The following is a 19,904-nucleotide window of genomic DNA, read 5'->3' as shown; positions in this document are numbered from 1 at the left end:
CAGTTCCAGTCTGGTTCTGGACTCAGTCCTGGTCCTGTTCTCGATCTCAATCCTGGTCTCAGTCCTGGTCTCAGTCCTGGTCTTGGTCTTGGTCTCAATCCTGGTCTCAATCCTGGTCTCAGTCCTGGTCTTGGTCTTGGTCTCAATCCTGGTCTCAATCCTGGTCTCAGTCCTGGTCTGGGCCCAGTCTGGTCCCGGTCTCAGTTCCAGTCTGGTTCAGGTCTCAGTCCTAGTCCTGTTCTCGGTCTCAATCCTGGTCTCAGTCCCGGTCTCAGTCCCGGTCTCAGTCCCGGTCTCAGTCCTGGTCTCAGTCCTGGTCCTGGTCTTGGTCTCAGTCCTGGTCCTGTTCTCGGTCTCAATCCTGGTCTCAGTCCCGGTCTCAGTCCAGTCTCAGTCCCGGTCTCAAGTCCTGGTCTCAGTCCCGGTCCTGGTCCCAGTCTCAGTCCTGGTCTCAGTCCTCGTCTGGTCCAGGACCTGGTTTAGTCCTGGTTTAGTCCTGTTTTAGTCCTGTTTCAGTTCGGCATCGCAGACACGGAAGTCACGTAAACAGGCCGATACCAGTTTTTTTCCATTATTCATCTAAAGACAAAATCGAAAATTGAAAAAACGAATCATTATCTGTTTTTTCATTTTTGTTTTGTAGACAAATAATGAAAAAAACTTAATCAAAGAAAGAACTACAGCTCCACATGATATTAATTGTAATATTATCAGATTTAAGTTAAGCATGTTGACTCGGCCCACCACGGTATTTTCTGTTTCTCATGTGGCCCCGTGGAAAAAATAATTGCCCACTCCAGCTCCAAACACTGTTTCAACACTCAGATGGAGAATAAAGTAGCTCCAGATTCCTCCAAAATTCCTTCCGACAATTCCTTAGAAAATGCACATGACAGGTTTTCATTATTTTCCAATTACGACTCGGTATGGCGGATTAATTACTGTGGTGAATATTTAGCATAGTTTTACATCAATTAAGCGGCAATTTGTGGACGAAAAGTTGAATAAAAGTACGAAAATACAGGAAGAAGCGGGCAGTTTTAACACAGAATCCCTCTACCTACGAAACGATTTCAACTAATCCAGGAACTATTTACGCACAAGAAAGGAATTTTCTGACACTTTGAACATTTATATCTCAAAATAAAAATGTTTTAATGTATTTTTATTAGTCTAATCATAACTACTGTGTAATTTAGAAAGTTATATTTGCTGCCCGTGTAAAATGATGAAGAAAATGGGAAAAAAAAACAAAAAAACTTTAATAAACTCTTGTTGGATAGAAATGGAGCTATTTTGACAAGAATGTATTGTTTTATTTATTTCATTTATTTATATTTATTTGTCTTGATGGTAAAGTTGTTGATGAATTGTACTTTAGAAGATAATTACACTTACGAATTTGATAAATTTACATTTTAAAGGATATTAATGACGACAACATTTCTGGAAGATGATGATGAATCTGAAATCTTGTATTTATGTAAATTAGAATAAACTAATTTGGATTGTTTTAAATGTTTAATGATGAATTGGATGGTGGTTATTTTAAGGAGTCACATTTAACGATAAAAATGTGTTGCTGGACTGTAAATAGTTTCCTTAATGTGTTTTGTACCTGCCCAAGGACTGCAGATGGAAAGGAGCTTGGAGCTAAATCTGGCACAGAGCATCTTTGAATCTCTGAGTTTAATGTTTCTGTTCACTGTCCTTGTTTTAAATAAATAAATAGATAAAAATCGACACTCAGATACTAATCGATATTAAAACTAGCATCAAAACTAGATAGTTTTTTGAGCAGGTATCGATACTGAAAAGCAGCACTGGGCAATACATTTTTCTATGAGGCCACATGAGAAAATGCTTAACTCAATTCTGCATAATATTAATTGTATTTCTTTATAAAAAGCAGTAAATAACATTGTTTTGATGAGCTGCTCAGACTGGTAAGAGTTTATGTTATGACTAAGCAATGAAAAAGTGACGTTGCCTTACAAAAAATGTCATTTAAAAACACCTCTAAATTATAAAGCAATGCAGCTTTAGTCCATGCATGAGATAAAATTATAAATTTATTAGGGATGTAACGATATCCAAATCTCTCGGTACGACATTATCACGATATACATCTCACGGTACGATATTTTATTATGATATTTTCGAAGGGGTTGATATAAATGTAGATTAGGACGCTTTTTTGCTTTTAGACAAGAGATTTTCATGTGTGAATTATTGTCATAATCCCAAGAATTCAAGTAAAAAACATATTACTTCCATGTTTTTTGTGCTGAAATGAATCATGGGATATGTAGTTCTCGATGTTTATGAGCTATTGCAGCTGTAAAACCATGCATTTAAGCAAAGGAACTTGTGATTCAATATACTGTGAGACGTTTGACGATTCGATATCACGATATTTCAGTTATTGTTACATCCCTAGAAAAAATGTTTATTTTGTAATTCCAGATTAGCTTGAACGAGCCAGTCAGAGACAACCAAAGAGCCGTATGTGGCCTGGGAGCCGTACAATGCCCAGGTCTGATCTAAAAAGGAATGATCTTGAGCTGTGTCAGAACAAGTATAAGAGCACATAGACTAGTTTATGCCCATGGACCACTGTGGAACCTGAGGAATAACACAGATAAGAAAGGGACAAAGAATGTTTTTTGAAAAAAAATTTTATTGTCATGTTGTCTGAGTCAGTAGTACCATTTCCTTTCCTTAGTATCAAAATTGAAACTTTAGTTTTGAGTCAACATTAAGACTAGTGACTCTTTGGCTACTTTTATACTGAAATAAATCACCATATTGGAAAGGATTTGTGTCCAGACACGTCGTTTCTGTGTCCACAAGTCTTCCCTATCCACACAGTTTTGAGCATGTTTGTTTACGATTTACAGAAACTAAACTTAAAACCACATGGCTCATTTGCGTAAACTAAGCACTCAAAAAACAGCTCGCTATTGTGTCGCTGATGCGGTTTAGTTTCTGTTGGACTAAAGGACACGACTCGATGGAATATAAGTGTTCTTTCTGTGACAGAGGGGTGTTCTGCTGATGGTGAGTCTGTTCTGTGTTTCTGTCGCGTTGGAGATGGTTCATGTTAAACTTTTCAGAGATTATACGTCTGCAGGTCGTACACACAGACACACGTTTATGTGAATGGACAGATATTCCAGCCTCTTAGCGTTTTGGCCATGAATTACTTCGCGGCGCATAGACCTTTGTCAGTGTATCAGCGTTTTCAGGAGTCCACACAGTGCCGGATCAGATCTGTACTCAAATGAAATTCGTGGGAGCTGACGGCACCAGATCGTTTCATCTCTGGAGCCGTTTTCCATCGGATTAGTGTGGGGGAACACCGCATCCACAACAAACACGACTCGAATACGAACTAGTGTGGATGGGGCCTTAGTATCGTGTCAACATTAGACTAGTGACTCTTTGTTCTTCCAGTAATTAAACTTTTTTGTTTTGTTTTTTTTGTCTTGCAGGTTGTCGGTCTTTTGGAGATGTGGACAGTCCGGAGGATGGTTTACCAGTAAGTCTCTGTCCTAGTTTACACCAATCTTAGCGTTCTGACACTATTTAGGATTATGTAATTAAAAAACAAACAAAAAAAAAACCATGTATTCTTCTTACTGTATGCCTGTCACGATAACACATTTTGAAGATGGATATATGGATTTCTTAAGAAAATATAGGCGATAAACTATAGTATTGACACTAATTTATGCTACTGACACAATAAACCTGAAGCCGTTTCTATGGAGATGTCATTGCTCTGCTTAGAATGTTCCACAGTGTGACATTAAACAGCTCTACTTTACGTTTATTCAATTACAGGTGGTTTTAGACCCTAAAAATCTGAGCTGTAACTTGGTCTGGTTTGGTCTTCGTGAAGATAGAAAGCTTTAATGCCACACTGTGAAACATTCCAGACAAAGCAATAACATGTCCTTGAAGAAAAGCAATTGACGGACACAAGAAAAGTTACAGAATGCACCTTTAATGTAGCAATATAAGGGAAAAAATTATAACATGAACTGCAGTAAATAAGTGAGTAGCAGATTTGAAACACTTGATCTAATGACTCAGAAGTGATTCAACAGTTCACAGTTCAGATCTCTTGGGAATGCACAAAAATTACAAACACTTCCCCAGTAGTCGAAAGAAGAAGTACTTTCGATAAATACTGACCCTCAAAAAGTATCGTTCTGTTTCTTATTTATGAACAATATGCAGAGGCGGGTAGTAGTCGGTTACATTTACTTGAGTAACTTTTAAAAGAAACTGTACTTTTCTAGCAGCATACTTTTACTCCTCCTTGAGGAATATTTTTATCAAAGTAACAGGAGCAGTAGAAAGTGACAAAAGTTTTATGGCGACAATATGAAATGATTTGAACGTTTGTGTTTCTTGTAGCTCCTTTAGATCTGATTTGGTTTGATTTTTGTGTTTACCCTTTGAAAATACCAAATTGTGTGGATTATTTAATATTTTATCCTTCAAATTACATGAACTTCAAATTATAAATCAGATGTTATGTCCTCTTAAATTATTCTTACTTGAGTAATTTCTTGAACCACGACTTCTACTTGAAGTAAAGTAAAGTAAAGTTACTCTTACTTGAGTACAGTTTTTGTCTCCTCTACCCACCTGTGGCGTTAAGTTGATATAGTAGTTATCATGACAGGCGTAGACATTGTATTTCTTTAAAGTTCACTGGGTTTAGTGCAGCACTACACACATGTTCCACATTTGACTTCCAAGTATTTGAAAGAAGGCTGTTCTCACAGTGACCTCAGTACAGTGATGCATTCCACTATGACAACCATGTGAAAAATTTGGCCCTGGGGCAAAATTCATTCAGGAATCCGCTGCTTAACTTCTCAATGTAGCTCGTGTTATTCAATGTCCACATGCGAGCACACTTGCAGGAGGATTTGGCAGTGTAACCAGAGGCCCGTTCATAAAGATTACATGGAAAAGCTTTAAAATAGTGGTCATCCTCAACAGATGCTTGTTTCAGTTGTCACGAGAAAAAGTATTTGACAGAATTTTCCCACAACTGCTCCTGTCCAAACTCAGTCTAGAAAAGTTTTTTAGATTTTCTTTTAATATTTGCCTCTGTATGAAAACTGTGTCAGCCTTTTGAGACATTCATAGTGTCTTTGCGATGGAAAGTTGATGAAGTGAGTGAATGTGAGCTAAAGGTGCTGGCTGTTGTGTGCTCAAGTTCCTCTTTAAGGAATGGCTGTGAACGTACAGGAAATCCAGTGCACCGCAGTTGCTAGGCAGCGGCTGTGGGGAGGGGGTGTTCTGGAGGATGGGGGGGTTCACGAGCTTCAGTGAGTAAGCCACTGACGGTGTCACCATGGTGATCTGGCATCCCAATGTTGCGGTCGGAGACCTGGGCTACACAGAAAGAGAAGTGAACCAAAGGCGAGCCGTAGCCTGCGAGCTAACAAATAACACCACACAATATGTTTAGTTTGTGTTCGCTTCTGACTCCATCCAGACGACATTCAAACATGAGAACATACTACATCTGTGGAGAATGTTCTAACAACAACATAGAACTGATATGAGAGATCAGATTCACTGTGTTTGTTGGGCATGAAAATAGAATCTTGAAAATTAAAATGTCTGTTTTGTTTTCTAGAAGATCTGCAAAATATTTTCATCTGTTGTGATTCTTCATGGTTTAGATGTGACATTTGTTTTGATGTGAGCCAGCCTCATGTATGTGTAGTGGGTGGAGCTCTGTGTATGTTAGATAACCTGTTGCAGGGATTTCAAACAGCTGTGTGAGGAGACATTTCTCCAGTTATGACCTGTACTGCTCTGGTTCTGCTCACGTACACTGCAGCAATTCCAACAAACTAGAAAGTTTGACATTATTTGAATGTTTAAGAGAAAAAGTAAATGGTTATTTAGAGAACCGTGAGTGACTGAGCTGCTTAGTGATCTGCCCTCACTGTTGACCCTTGTGTTAAACCTGCTCTGCTGCTGAACTGTGCCTCAGGTTGTAAATGGTTTTGATTATGGTTAGACTTGATTTCTGCTGGTTTAGTTTGAAGCTTCCTGGATTATTTTTGGGTGAAACCTACTGGGCACTGGTTTATGTGTGGAAACCAAAACCATGATGGCTTGTGTTTGTGTATGTGTAAATAAAAACATGGATTTGGAAACTACATGGTGATAAAAATCAAATTGTTATTCCTGTTATGACCTGATACTTTGGTGAAATTGCCATGTGATGCAGCTCAATGCTCAAACAAAGACACTTTTTCCCGTCCACTCCTCCTATTGGTCAATCCACTATGGCTACGTTCAGACTGCAGGGCTTAACGCTCAATTCACTGAGAAGAAGGACGAGGTTTTTGGCCGTGGCGTTTTGTGCAACAGTCCGTTGAAAGGAACGAGTTCATTAACAATTTTCGTACGACGAGAAGAACGTTTGTGTACATTTGTCGCTTGTTGATAACGTGTAGGTCGGATGAATGCACCTTGGCCGTTTAGTCTGAGGTCACATGTCAAAACGTTGGATATGTATCGGTTTTAGGAGCACATATCCAAGTGGCCTGGGTCGCATTTGAAAAAATCGGATCTGTCATTAAAAGATCAGGTACAGGTCACATAGGGGCCAAAAAATCGGATTTGGGTCACTTCAGGCTGCAGTGTGAACGTAGCCTAAGACTCTTGGGTGACCGACTGGTGGATTTAACCAACTGTAATGATTAGAACTTTCAGAAGGACCATAACTTCAAGCCATTGTAAAGATCGCTCACCCGTATCTGAAACCATACGTAGTAAATGTTAAGCCTGTAATTGACTAAAGAAGTTCTTGGCCAACTAAAGCCATGTTCTGCTGATTTATTAGTCGACTACAAGGGGGAAAAAGCTCTCAAAACGATGACATATCTCTGTGTTTCTCCTCCTTTTTGTTGTTGTCCCATATAAACTCTTATTGTTACTTTTGTTCTACATGCATCTCTATTAGCAGAGTGTTCAGCAGTTACCATGGCGCCACAACGAACACATTCGCAAACGCAGACAAAAATGACTGTCGGAAAACTCAAGAAAAAATGCAAAATGGATTTATGACGTTCACGGTCCTGTTTGGGTCTTTGATTTCGTAAAAAGGTAGCGAGCGTGTGACTGTAATTTTCTGTGTTTAACGGCACAAATCATCTCACTGTCGTAGTTCCAAAGAAGTCAGCTCTTTCTGGTCAGGTTGCGTTCGAGTAAAGATCAGATTAAAGGCCGCCACACTCTACAGGAGAATTTGTCCGATGTTGGCTGAGAGTTTAGGGAGGTGTGACCCGACTTTGGCGATTTTGAAGACGCTACGCTCCTCGTGAGTGGTAGTGGTGATTAGTGACTCTCCTTCCTGTGTGCTTAATCTTTTACGCTTTAAAAATCTTGTATCTGAAGTTTTGCACCACATTTCACAAATAATAACACAATTTGACTTGTATCTAAACTAGAAGTGCAGAGCGCTGATCTTTTGAACACTTAAGAGTCTCAAAGCGAGTCATTTTAACTTTATATCACAACTTTATATCCTGTGGTCTGCAAACAAATCCCGCCGCAGTTTTTTTGATCCGAGATTTTAAGTCTCATAAGATTCTCCTCATGTCTGTGGTGTGCGCTTTTTGTCGAACGTTTAAAATCGTCCAGTTTGACATAAATACGTTTGTGTCTCTGTCCAATCAGAACCCTTCCTGACTCCCAGACGTCGAGAGGAATTAAATAAAGGCGATTTAATGTGTTTTCCATGTAAACCTCAATTTGGGATTATTATTTCCATGTAAACTTAAAGGAGAATATTTAACTTCAGAACAATTAATTCAGAAGTTAAACACATCATGTAAATGTGGCTGGTGTTTCCTCTTCAAAAACAGACCTGGAGTTGTGTTTTGTTGCATTCACTCATGTTTAACACACAAATCCAGCACATTTAGGCTGAGTTCTTCTCACAATGCAATGTGTGTATCTGTACCCATGAACATTTGTGTGATATTGGTCACACATGAGAATGTCTGTGTTTACTAGCGTGTAACAAAAATGTAATTTTTCATGAGTTCCATATATGTTAGTTGTGTGACTGTAGATCAGTGTGTTGTGTATCACCAGAAAAAGAAAAAATGGAAATTATTTTTGTTCCAATTAGAATTTTAATGGCACACACTGAAAGAGAAACGAACTGTTATAATTAGTGATTATCTCGAAAACTATTAATATTTTACTATACAAATGCATAGAATTATAAATAGATTATCATTTTTCTGAGATTTTGAGACACTCCCGTTGCTGTAGCTTGATCCTTCAGAGTTATGACCAAAAACGCATATTTGACCTTGGTTACCTTGACCTTCAGGTGACCTTGACCGATATCAACCTGTAACATCCAGTGTACCCCGGTTATGTGTGTGCCAACTTGTGTGATGATTGGTTGAATATTTTAGGCCGCAGATGCTTCAGAAATTGCCGAAATTGTCTATCCTTTATAATGGCCATTCAGTTGACCCGTGTGACCTCAAATGACCTCGGATCATCACCAAACTCTTTTTTTTTGCGGCATCGGGCACGGGGGCTTGAGCCACGTACCAAGTTTGGTGATAATCGGTCCATAAATGACGGAATAATCGCGGGTGGACAGACACACAGACACACAGGGTGAAAACAAAACCTGGTCAACCCTTCAGAAACCAGGAAAATATGTAAATAATTTAGATTTATACAAGTTTTGGTGGACTAGTCCAGCCCTAGTGGACATTTGAGAGTCCCAGGCCCACATCCGGCCCACCGCAGACCAGCACGCCCCTCCTCTCTCCTCCACCGCACACACATGCAACACATTTCAGCCCCGTAAAGACACAAGTACGTCAAACCACCACAAAGAGTCGAGTTTACACGCCACAACCAAACACCAACTTCTAATTTAGACCCCGGCAGGAAACGCGCTCTTATCAGTCGCCCTCGCAGATGTTCGCTTCGCCGCTACCGAGTTTACGGCCTTAGTCACACAGTTAACAATCTGCGTGTTCTTGATGTTTCTATATAAAGTTGAAAAGAGCCAGGATGAAATGAGAAGGTGATTGTTGGGTTTAGGTTAACGAGGTTGTAGTAATTGCTAATTTGAGGGTAATGTTTGGATGTTTTTGGAGAAAATGGGGCGCCGCTTTTCGTAACGTGACAAATTCCGATAAAAATGTTTAAATAGATATTACTCATGTGCTCGTGGTTTAGCTGTTTTAGGAGTTTTACGGGTTAAGTTGGACACCTGCTTGTGTCATATTAACGGCATATAATGTTCCATAGTGTTGCTTTAAAGAGCCTGCTTAACACTATTTTTTAATGTAGGTTATAACTGCCACGTTTACATGAGAGCTTTAATTCCGATTAAAAATAATTTAAATCTGAATACAAATTAAATCAGCTTTAAAAAGACCACGTAAACACTTAAAGGGCCCATCTCATGCAAAATCAACTTTTCAGAGCTTTCTACCTTCTAAGAGTGATGTGTGGGCCTTGTATATGTCGCTGAAGTGTTTTTTAGATTGATTTGGTGTTTTTTTTAACAAATTGCAGTGTGTTTCTGCCACCCTCCCACGTGACAAGGAACTAAAGCTGCTACAACAATGACGCGTTTGATGTAGCAAAAAGCGCATCGCACCTGCCTCCCTCCACCTCCATCCCGCCTCCACCCGCATCGGCGACAATTCCCACATGAACACCTAAACAAAAGCGACAGCAGAAGCTCATTGTTCTACACTGCAGTGAACACGATGTAATAAGTTTATCTACTAGTGTTTATTAATACTTTAACAATCAGTAATGTTCAGCTGATGTGGACGCGGTGCTTGAGCTTCGTGCATCTCAAAGTCCTCGTCCGATTCAGGGTCCAACACATGCGGCTGAATGCGCTGTATCGTATCGCACTGTATTATATGTACAGTGACTAGAGTTGTGAATGCAGACTTGTTGTGCATGCGGTACCTTTGTTTCAGCTCGAACCCTTATGTTTTGTTTGTTTGCCGCAAATGATCCAATAAAAAAAGGAAAAATTTATAATAATAAAAAATAAACTCCACACACCTTCACTAGAATCATTTGGATGATTTCAGCCCTGGAATTGCCGATCTCTACTGAACTAAAGGTTAAAAAACGGCAGCTGTTAACGTGAAAACTACCGCTTCATGACATCACAACGTGGGACAGAGCATTTTGAGCTTTGAGAGGCGAAAACTAATTACAAAAGATTCATTGATTTCATTTATTTATTTGTTTGAGCCAGGTACAACAAAATTCAAGAACAATAACAAAAATAGTGATGTGTACATGAAACATATTTGGGACCTGGTGCTCAAAAGGAGTAGGATGAAGTTTAACACATTTATGGAGTCCGACCCCAGTTGTTTTACATAATCATGTGGTTCACTTTTTTTTTCTTTTTTTTTTTTTTTTTAATATCACCTTTGGAGTGCTTGCCTGTCATTTGCAAAAATATACCTACATAATATACAAAAACATAGCCACACATACATACATACATACATATACATATACTCAATATAAATGTTCATACACATATGCATAACACACATATACATACCTGCTGAAACATATTTTCGTTTATGGTCGTACATACTAATAATAATGTTATCGTAGGCACAAAGTTTTTCATTTATGATCGTACAAAAACAGTAATGAGAATGAAAAATTTGGGGATTATTTTGTTTTCGTTTATGGTCGTACAAACTAATAATAGTAATGAAGAAGGCACAAAAGTTTATCGTTTATGATTGTACAAAGTAAACAGTAATGAGAATGAAAAATGTTGGGATTTTTTTGTTTTCGTTTATGATCGTACAAAATAAACAGCAATGAGAAAGAAAATTTAAATTTTTTGGTTTTTGTTTATGATCGTACAAACTAATAATAGTAATGAAGAAGGCACAAAAGTTTTATCGTTTATGATTGTACAAAGTAAACAGTAATGAGAATGAAAAATTTGGGGATTTTTTTGTTTTCGTTTATGATCGTACAAAATAAACAGCAATGAGAAAGAAAAATTTAGGTATTTTTTGTTTTTGTTTATGATCGTACAACATAAACAGTAATGAGAAAGAAAAATTTAAGGATTTTTTGTTTTTGTTTATGATCGTACAAACTAATAATAGTAATGAAGAAGGCGCAAAAGTTTATCGTTTATGATTGTACAAAGTAAACAGTAATGAGAATGAAAAATTTAGGGATTATTTTGTTTTCGTTTATGTCGTAAAAATAAACAGCAATGAGAAAGAAAAATTTGGTATTTTTTTTTTGTTTATGATCGTACAATAAACAGTAATGAGAATGATGATCGTACAAACTAATAACAGTAATGAAGAAGGCGCAAAAGTTTATCGTTTATGATTGTACAAAGTAAACAGTAATGAGAATGAAAAATTTAGGGATTATTTTGTTTTCGTTTATGGTCGTACAAAATAAGCAGTAATGGGAATGAACAATTTAAGGATTTTTGTTTTCTTCAGACATGTGTGAATGAAACAAAACACAACTCCAGATATGTTATGCTTACAACACGACGTAAACTTCACAAGAATCCATTTTGTGTCATCTCGGACCTTTTAAACACAAACGTAACACAATCAGATGTTTTCCCCCAAATTGTTCCGCTCCAGTTTGAAGCGGCGTTGTCGGGATGAGCCTGAGGTGAGGGGCTCCTCGGTGGGGCTCCTCCGTGGGGCCCCGGGTCGGCTCTGCTCCACGCGGCCCTCACACATGTCTCTGAATGACCGGGCTCAGACCAGCACTTTAAAAAGCAGGGCTCGTCTGGTTCCCATTTCCACCCCCTCCGCTCTCCTTCCTGCGCTCTCTCCGCTCCCCCCTTTCTCTTTTTTCTTTCTTTCTTCCTTTCTCTCTCTCTTTCTTCTTTCTCTTGCTTTCTTCTCTTCCCTTTCTTCCTCTCTCCCTTTCTTCTCTCTCTCTCCAGCTGTCATCTGGCTTTTTCACTTGTGTGCAGCGTTTCTCCAGCTGGATTCAGTTTATGACATTCTCTGCGCTGTCTCTCTCTTCTCTCTCTCTCTCCTTTACCTCCCTTCTCTTCATCTTTTTTTTTTGTTTTTGTTGTATATGTGTGTCTCTCTCTCCCTCTCTTCCTGTTCCCGTTACGTTTATCTATCTCCGTCTCTCGTCTTTTTGTCTCTGTGTACCTGCTCTCTTTGTCTTTCTCCGTCTCTTTCTCTCTGTCTTTTCTGTCTAGTCTGTCTCTTAGTTTTTTATCTCTCTCTCTGTCTGTTTCTCTCTCTCTCCATCTTTCTTTTTGTCTTTGAATCCCTGTTCTCTCCATCTTCTATCTGTCTCAGTCTCTTTCTCTCTTTCTCTCTGGCTTTTTGTCTCTGCCTATCTGCTCTCTCTTTCTCCGTCTCTTTCCCCATCTTTCTTTTAGTCAGTCTCTCTCCCTGTTCTCTCTCTCGCTCTCTTTCCCTTTTTCCTCTTTGTCATCTTGTCTCTCTGCATCTCTCTGTCCCCATTCTGTTCATCTTTGTCTCCTTGTCTCTGTCTGTCTGTCTTTCTCTCTCTCGCTGTGTGTCTCCCATTCTCTCTTTCTCTCTCTGTCTTGTCTCTCTCTCTCTCTATCCCTCTGTCTTTTCTGTCTTGTCTGTTTCTTTGTCTTCTTATCCCTCTCTTTCAGTGTCTTTCTCTCTGTTCTTCGTCTCTCTATCTCTTTCTTTTTGTCTCTGAATCCCTGTTCTGTCTTCACCTTCTATTTGTCTCTCTCTCTATCCATGTGTCTACCTCTCCATTCTCTCTCTCACTCAGTCTCTCTCTATTTGTGTCTCTGTCTCTCTATCCTTCTGTCTTTTCTGTCTTGCCTGTCTCTTCATCTTTTTATCCCTCTCTCTGTGTCTTTCTCTCTGTTCTTTAGCTCTCTCTCCATCTCTTAGTCCTTAGTCTCTCTCTATCCCTCTGTTTTCTTATCTGTCTCCAACTCTTGTCTTTTTGTCTCTGTCTACCTCTCTCTCTTCTGTATTTATATCTCTTTTCCTCTCCTGTTCCCACTCTGTTTCTTTCCAGCTCTTTCTCTCTGTCTTTTAGTGTAAATCTCTTTTCCTTTTCTCTTTTTCTTCCTTTTCTCACTTTGTCGTCTTGTCTCTGTGTATCTCTCTTCTCCCTCTTTCTCTCTCAAACTCTCCAACTCTGGCTTGTTGTCTCTATCTCTCTCTTCTCTTTATCTGTCTGTTTTTCTTTTGTCTGTCCCCCTGTTCTGTCTCTCTCTCCATCTTTTTTTTGTCTTTGTCTCTATGCCCTTTATCTCTTTTTGTCTCTCTATCCCTCTGTCTTTTCTAGCTTGTCTTGTCTCTGTTCTCTTTATCTCTCTCCTTCTCTCTCCTTCTGTTCTCTTATCTCTTTCTCCAACTCTGTCTTTTTGTCTGTCTCCCTCTTTGTCTTCATCTTCTATCTGTCTCTTTCTCTCTCTCTGTCTTTCCGTCCATCTCTGTTCTCTTTATCCTTCTCTCTCTTTCTCTCTCTACACTCACACAAATACAACACAAACTCATTTTTTCTCTCCTGCTCTGTTCTTTTTCTCCCCTCTACCTCCACCGTCTCCAGCCCCTCCGCGCTTGTGTCGACAGCCATGTGTTTGCAGTCTTGAGGAGGGGAAAGAGAGAAAGAGAGAAAGAGAGAGAGGGAAGGAGGGAGGGAGGGGAAGAGAAGTCAAAGGAAGCATCTCTTAGCAACCACAGGACAGTAATTACTGTAGCAGCGGCTGGGAGCAAACCAGATTTCCGCTGTGTGCTAAAACTCACACGGCTCGGGCGGAGCAGAGCCAGCAGCCTCCTCGACTCTGTCCCAGGACGGAGAGAAAGAGAGGGAGGGCGGAAGACGGCGGGACGGAGAGAAAGATGGAGAGGGGGACAGAAAGGAGGGATGGTCAGGGAGAGAGGGTAACAGAGAGGAGCAGAAAGAGTCAGAGATTTTAGGAGTCGACTAGTCAGCAGTAGACCTTTTTCACGACGTCCGGAAGTGTCCCGCTTTAGGTTTGTGGAACTTCCGGTTAATGGTTTTCTGTGGCAAAATATATGTGGAAATGTCTCTGCTACTCCACCAGCTTCATAAATCTGCCCCATCACCAAGTCTATTTAATTTATTTAATTTTATTTTATTTATTTATTTATTTTATTTATTATTTTTTTATTTTAATTTTATTATTATTATTATTTTTTTATCATTTATTTATTTGATTTTTTTAAATTATTTTTTTATTTTTATTATTATTATTATTATTATTTTTTATTTTTTTTTTTTGTTATTATTTATTTGTATTTATTTATTGGATCCCCATTAGTCTTTACCCGGGAAAAGACTATTCTTCCTGGGGTCCAAGTTGGCATAATTTACAATAAAATGTTCCATTATAATAACAAAAAGTTCACACATAAGTTCAAACAGTCCTGTTCCAAAGTATACTGCACTACACAACACTACTACAATTATAATATATCCAATAAATTACCATGCGTAACTAGTGACTAAATATAATTCTGTACAATTTCCAATATATTTCTTTAACATTTTCTTAAAACATGGTTCAACGACTGGACATCTGTAGTGTTAAAACTGCACATGTATCTATCTATGCCAATATCTACATCATGAAATAGATTTTTTTTACCCTACAATCAGTCTCGAACAAGTTACTTACGTTTTATTCATGACCATAATATTAGTTTTGCTCAGTAGTTCACTAATGCGTCATCGCCGTTCGCCTTTAAAGGTTGTATAGAGGATTTTTTAAGGGAAGCGAAATACAGCGACAGTCCTTTTTCAAATGTTGTGCATGTGTGACACCACCTTCCTCAGTAGAAACATCTCCTCCCGCCTCTTTACTCTAGAAATCACATTTGTTTACATCCAGTGCATGTTCAGAATTACTGTTGAAGTGACCTGCCTAGAAATATTTTAGCGACCGACGCGTCAGTTTTTAGACCCTTCGGACTTTCTTTTGCGGCGAACTGGTCTTGGATTCTCGTCCGCCATCGCAACAAACTTTGTGCGAATTGCAAGGGAGCTACAGTTTGAAAAAGCCTCTAAGAACCGCTGCATAAACCACATAATCCCCGCGCGCCGGCGAGTCACTAACCCTTACACTAAAAATGTAGGGAGTTTGACTGACAACCTAACAGCCAATAGAAAAAGAGGGAGCCTCGTTTTCTATTGGCTGATGTTTATCTGGCCTCACTACGTCCACAACTGATAGATTTTCATTCTTTCTTTTTTTTTCGGTCACCATAATTAAAAGGCTGCTGCGTCTCTGTAATGGTATTTTAAACTTTCAATGACAATTAAAAAAAAAAAAAATCCTCCATACAACCTTTAAGCTTTCGTCTTTCTCCCCTTTATAGTTGTGGATACATTCTTCACGTTAGAATGTTTATCCTTTGTCGACCTCGTTGGATGAAGATTTGGCGATCGGGCAGATTTACAAAGCCGGGGGGGAGAATACAATAGACATTTCCATAGAAGTGACATTTTGACATTTTGCCACAGAAAACAATTAACTGGAAATTCCGCAAACCTACAGGGCGGGACTTCCGGCCGTTGTGAAAAAGGTCTATTGTTTTTTGATTAATGAAGAACAGAAGACGACTGTGGATTGGAGATTTTCTTTTTTAAATACAACTAGTTTGAGCTAAAATATGCGCACTGATAGAGGACAGTCTGTGTGATACAACTAGTTTTGAAAGACTAATATTATTACTCTGTCTACCTATTTTTTTTTTTTTTTTTTATGAATTTATTTATTTGGAGGATAAGTCCCTTGAGTTGTCTCACCATCTCGTTTTCAAGGGGTCCTCATAAATACAACAACAAAAGACAGATACAGTAGGGCAGACGGTAGGATACTTAAATTCAGAAAAGCATGAAAACAACAAAATCATCAGAACTCACACACACACACACACACACACACACTTGACTGTTTGACATGTAATAAAACAAGAAAAAAAAAAAAAAAAAGCAAAGCAAAAAAACAAAACAGAGTTCAAAGACAATCACAACAAGATGAACAACAAAAATTCGACAAATGATCAAAAACAATGACATGGGTTCTGTAAATATTGAACAAGAGCATCCAAAGCTCAAAATGCTCTGATCCACCTTGTGATGTCATGAAACAAGAGTTTTCAAATTAACATCTAAGGCTACATTCAGACTGCAGGGCTTAACGCTCAATTACGATTTTTTTTGTGAAGTCCGATGTTTTTGTTAGGTCGTTCACATTTCCAATTAAATGCGACTTGTATGTGACTCCAGTGTGAACATTAAACGGCCCAAAAGTGTCCCGCATGTGCACTGGAGACACGACGACGTCAACCGCAGCGAGCGTCTCTGTGGACGTGAGCATTGAGCACCTGGAGATTTTAAAGTTCCTCTCGTACCGGAGCCAAAACATGAACAACTTACTTGTTTTAAGGAGGAGATTGAGAAGGAGAAGGACGAGGTTTTTGGTCTTGGTGTTTTGTGGGACAGCGGCAGCAAAGTCCGTTGAAAGGAACGTGTGGATGTGGAGACGGAGCCAAGAGTGGTGAGTGGTGATGTGCTTCGCTTCAGTGACACGGAGTTCATTAACAATTTTCACCTACTTCAGCGCAGAATAGTGACGTTTGTGTCACGCTCCTGCTTGTCCTGAGTCTTCTGGGTGTGGATGTGGGCGGAGTCTGCTGGGAGCACCTGAACACTCTATCTGCAATCAAGCCTGCTACAAAGGCCCAGCTCTCCTACCAGACTCTGCCAGTTTGTTTCGTCTACCAGATGGTGATTTCCCTGTCGGCTCAGTTTTTTCCCTCGCTCACTGTATACTTACCTGCATTTTTTGTACTCCTAGTTCCCACCATTGAAGACTCCTGCATCCCGGCAGCTGGCTCCTCATCTCTTCACTGCCTGTCCACCCTGGTTAATAAACCCTTGTTACTTTTGCATTTTTGTCCTTGTTTTGGGTCCTTTTTTGGGTCCACTCCAGTGGCACGTAACAGAACAATCTGGCCAAAACATGGACCCAACAGACCCAGATCCTTTGTTCCAAGCCATCTCCAATCAAGGTCAATTACTGGGGAAGCACGACAATCAACTCAAGGAGATTGTTGGAAACCAGCAAACTTCTGCGCTAGACTTGACAGAATGAACCAACCAAGACTGGACTCTGCAAACTGCACCTCTGACTCCTGGATTTTACTCCCAGACCAACTCCTGCACATGGATCCTCACTTGAGTGTCCAACTCCATCAGACCTGGTCCCTGCTGGTCCCTGTTGAACCCTGATGAACACTTGCTGCTCTGTGTTGACCTTCCTTGTGCCCTGAGCCACCGCCAGACAAGTATCTCCGTCCGGGGTGGCTACCTGTTCCTCAGTACCTTCCTGTGATGTCAGCACAGCAGCTGCTTCCTGCTCATCGCCTGGACTCCATTAAGCGGGTTTTTGCTCCTCACCTGAGATCCTCACTACACACTGTCTCGCCTTCTTTGCAGTCCTCCACGTTCCTGAATTTTCCGGACTCGTCACTGCAGCCTTCTGAAATTTCACCTTTACATCTGGAGTCTTTGGATGTTTCCAACTAGTCCCTGCCACTGTTGGATTTTTTTTTTTTTTTAAGTCTCTGACAAGCCTGGTAGGACGTCCGGTGATGTCCCTTAGGAGGGTGGGGGTACTGTCACGCCCCTGCTTGTCCTGAGTCTTCTGGGTGTGGATGTGGGCGGAGTCTGCTGGGATCACCTGAACACCATCTGCAATCACGCCAGCTACAAAGGCCCAGCTCTCCTGCCAGACTCTGCCAGATTGTTTCGTCTACCAGATGGTGATTTCCCTGTCGGCTCAGTTTTTGATTTTTCCCTCGCTCGCTGTATACTTACCTGCATTTTTTGTACTCCTAGTTCCCGCCATTGAAGACTCCTGCATCCCGGCAGCTGGCTCCTCATCTCTTCACCGCCTTGTCCACCCTGATTAATAAACCCTGTTACTTTTGCATTTTTGTCCTTGTTTTGAGTCCTTTTTTTGGGTCCACTCCAGTGGCACGTAACAGTTTGTGACTTGTTGATAACGTGTAGGTCGAATCAATGCGCTTTGGTTGTTCAGACTGAAGTCGCATGTCAAAAGATCAGATATGTATCGGTTTTAGGAGCACATATTGAAGTGGCCTGGGTCGCATTTGAAAAAATCGGATCTGTGTCGTTCAGACTGTCATTAAAAGATCAGATACAGGAACATAGAGGCCAAAAAAATCTGATTTGGGTCACTTCAGGCTGCAGTGTGAACGTAGCCATATTTTACCTTTAGTTCAGTAGAGATCGGCAATTCCAGGGCTGAAAGTTTTCAAATGATTCTAGTGAAGATGTGTAGAGTTTAAAATCAGTTTAAAAGCACATTTATACCGCCACATGACATCACAAGGTTTGAGAGAAGAACTCAGCCTAAATCTGGAGCAAAACAAAACTGGGTATGTTTTGATGAGGAAACAACATTATAACCAATGCTACGTTCAGACTGCAGCCTGAGGTGAGCCAAATCAGATTTTTTTGGTCCCTATGTGACCTCTTAATGACAGTTTGAACGACGCAGATCCGTTTTTTTTTTTTCAGATGCGACCCAGGCCACTTGGATATGTGCTCCTAAAACCGATACATATCTGATCTATTGACATGCGACTTCAGTCTGAACGGTCAGGTCACATTCATCCCACGTACACGTCAGGCTCGGAATCTCATCAATGGAGGGAATAAAGTGAGGTTAAAGATTGAATTAATATTTGAGGGGATCGCTGTATTCAGGCCAAATTGGAGGGGTGTTATCGTAATCTGGCGTTTTTTGTTTTTTTTTAATGATTGCTAAAGAAATGTCTGAGCGCGGTTACAGACGGTCCTGGCTCCAACGTAAACGAAAAATATCGAAAATCCTTCGAGCCAAACACGAGGAGGTGTGCTTCGGAGCAGTTTGTTTCAGAAAGAACGAGACGTGCTCCGGAGCGCCGACTCATTTGCCCATCACTAACTAATGGTCAAAAATTATTTCAGGAGTCGACTAGTCATGATTATTTCGATTATTTGCTGCAGCCTTACGAAAAAAGCCTGTATTTCAAAGTTTTGTTGGAGTGTAGTAACTATTTTCTAGTAAAAATGGTCTGTAAACTGTGCAGCTGTTTCCCCTGCTGTATGGTTAATATTTCTGTAATGTCTGGGTTTATTTTTGTCGGCAAATATTGAACTATCTGACAAAAATAAGGCCAGCTCTGACACAAGGCCTTCTCTCCATTCACGTCCTATTTTTCTTGAATGATTAGTCGGTCACCCATTCAGCAGACTCCGCCGTATTATTAGCCGCACTATTTTAGGTGTTCGGTCTTTTATAGAATTTGGCGAATGGTGAGGTCCGGGCAGGATGACAATAAAACATTTGTGATCTGATCCCCTTTGACGACAGCTGACTCAACCAATCACAAATTAGTTCTCAGAGGAATCACCTTGAAATAATTAAGTATAATTTAAGTTTACATATGTCGTAGTCATAATTAAAGTTGTGATCACGGCTTTTGAAAATTGGGATAAAAAAACAAACAAACTTGTAAATCCGTGTATCATTTGTTCATTTGTTTTTCAAAATAAAACCAAAAATAATAAAATGAAAAAACAACTATTTTCTTCATTATTTGTCTCCAAAACCAAAATGAAAAAACGGATAATGATTCTTGTTTTCAGTTTTCGATTTTGTGTTTAAATAAATAATGAAAAAAATTGATAATGGCCATTTTCAGTTTCGGATTTACGGACTAATCCAGGACTGAACCAGGACTGAACCAAGACTAAACCAAGACTGAACCAGGACTGAACCAAGA

The 19,904-nt window shown here is 39.8% G+C and overlaps 1 protein-coding gene across 2 annotated transcripts in view; it reads left to right on the top strand.

Moving 5' to 3' along the window:
* Window positions 1–19,904, top strand: part of spred1 (sprouty related EVH1 domain containing 1) — a 95,218-nt gene that overhangs the window by 60,631 nt on the left and 14,683 nt on the right. For both annotated transcript variants that reach the window (XM_020928449.2, XM_055155650.1), the window contains one exon: window positions 3,495–3,541. In XM_020928449.2, the coding sequence (XP_020784108.1) occupies window positions 3,495–3,541 (47 nt within the window). The remainder of the gene's footprint in view (window positions 1–3,494; window positions 3,542–19,904) is intronic.

This window comes from Boleophthalmus pectinirostris, unplaced genomic scaffold (assembly GCF_026225935.1).
Source record: "Boleophthalmus pectinirostris isolate CB_2022bp ecotype Guang Dong unplaced genomic scaffold, ASM2622593v1 HiC_scaffold_10, whole genome shotgun sequence".
In the NCBI taxonomy this organism is placed as follows: Eukaryota; Metazoa; Chordata; class Actinopteri; order Gobiiformes; family Gobiidae; genus Boleophthalmus; species Boleophthalmus pectinirostris.
The sequence above is the reverse complement of the archived record's forward strand: the minus strand, read 5'-3'. Positions and strand labels throughout refer to the sequence as shown.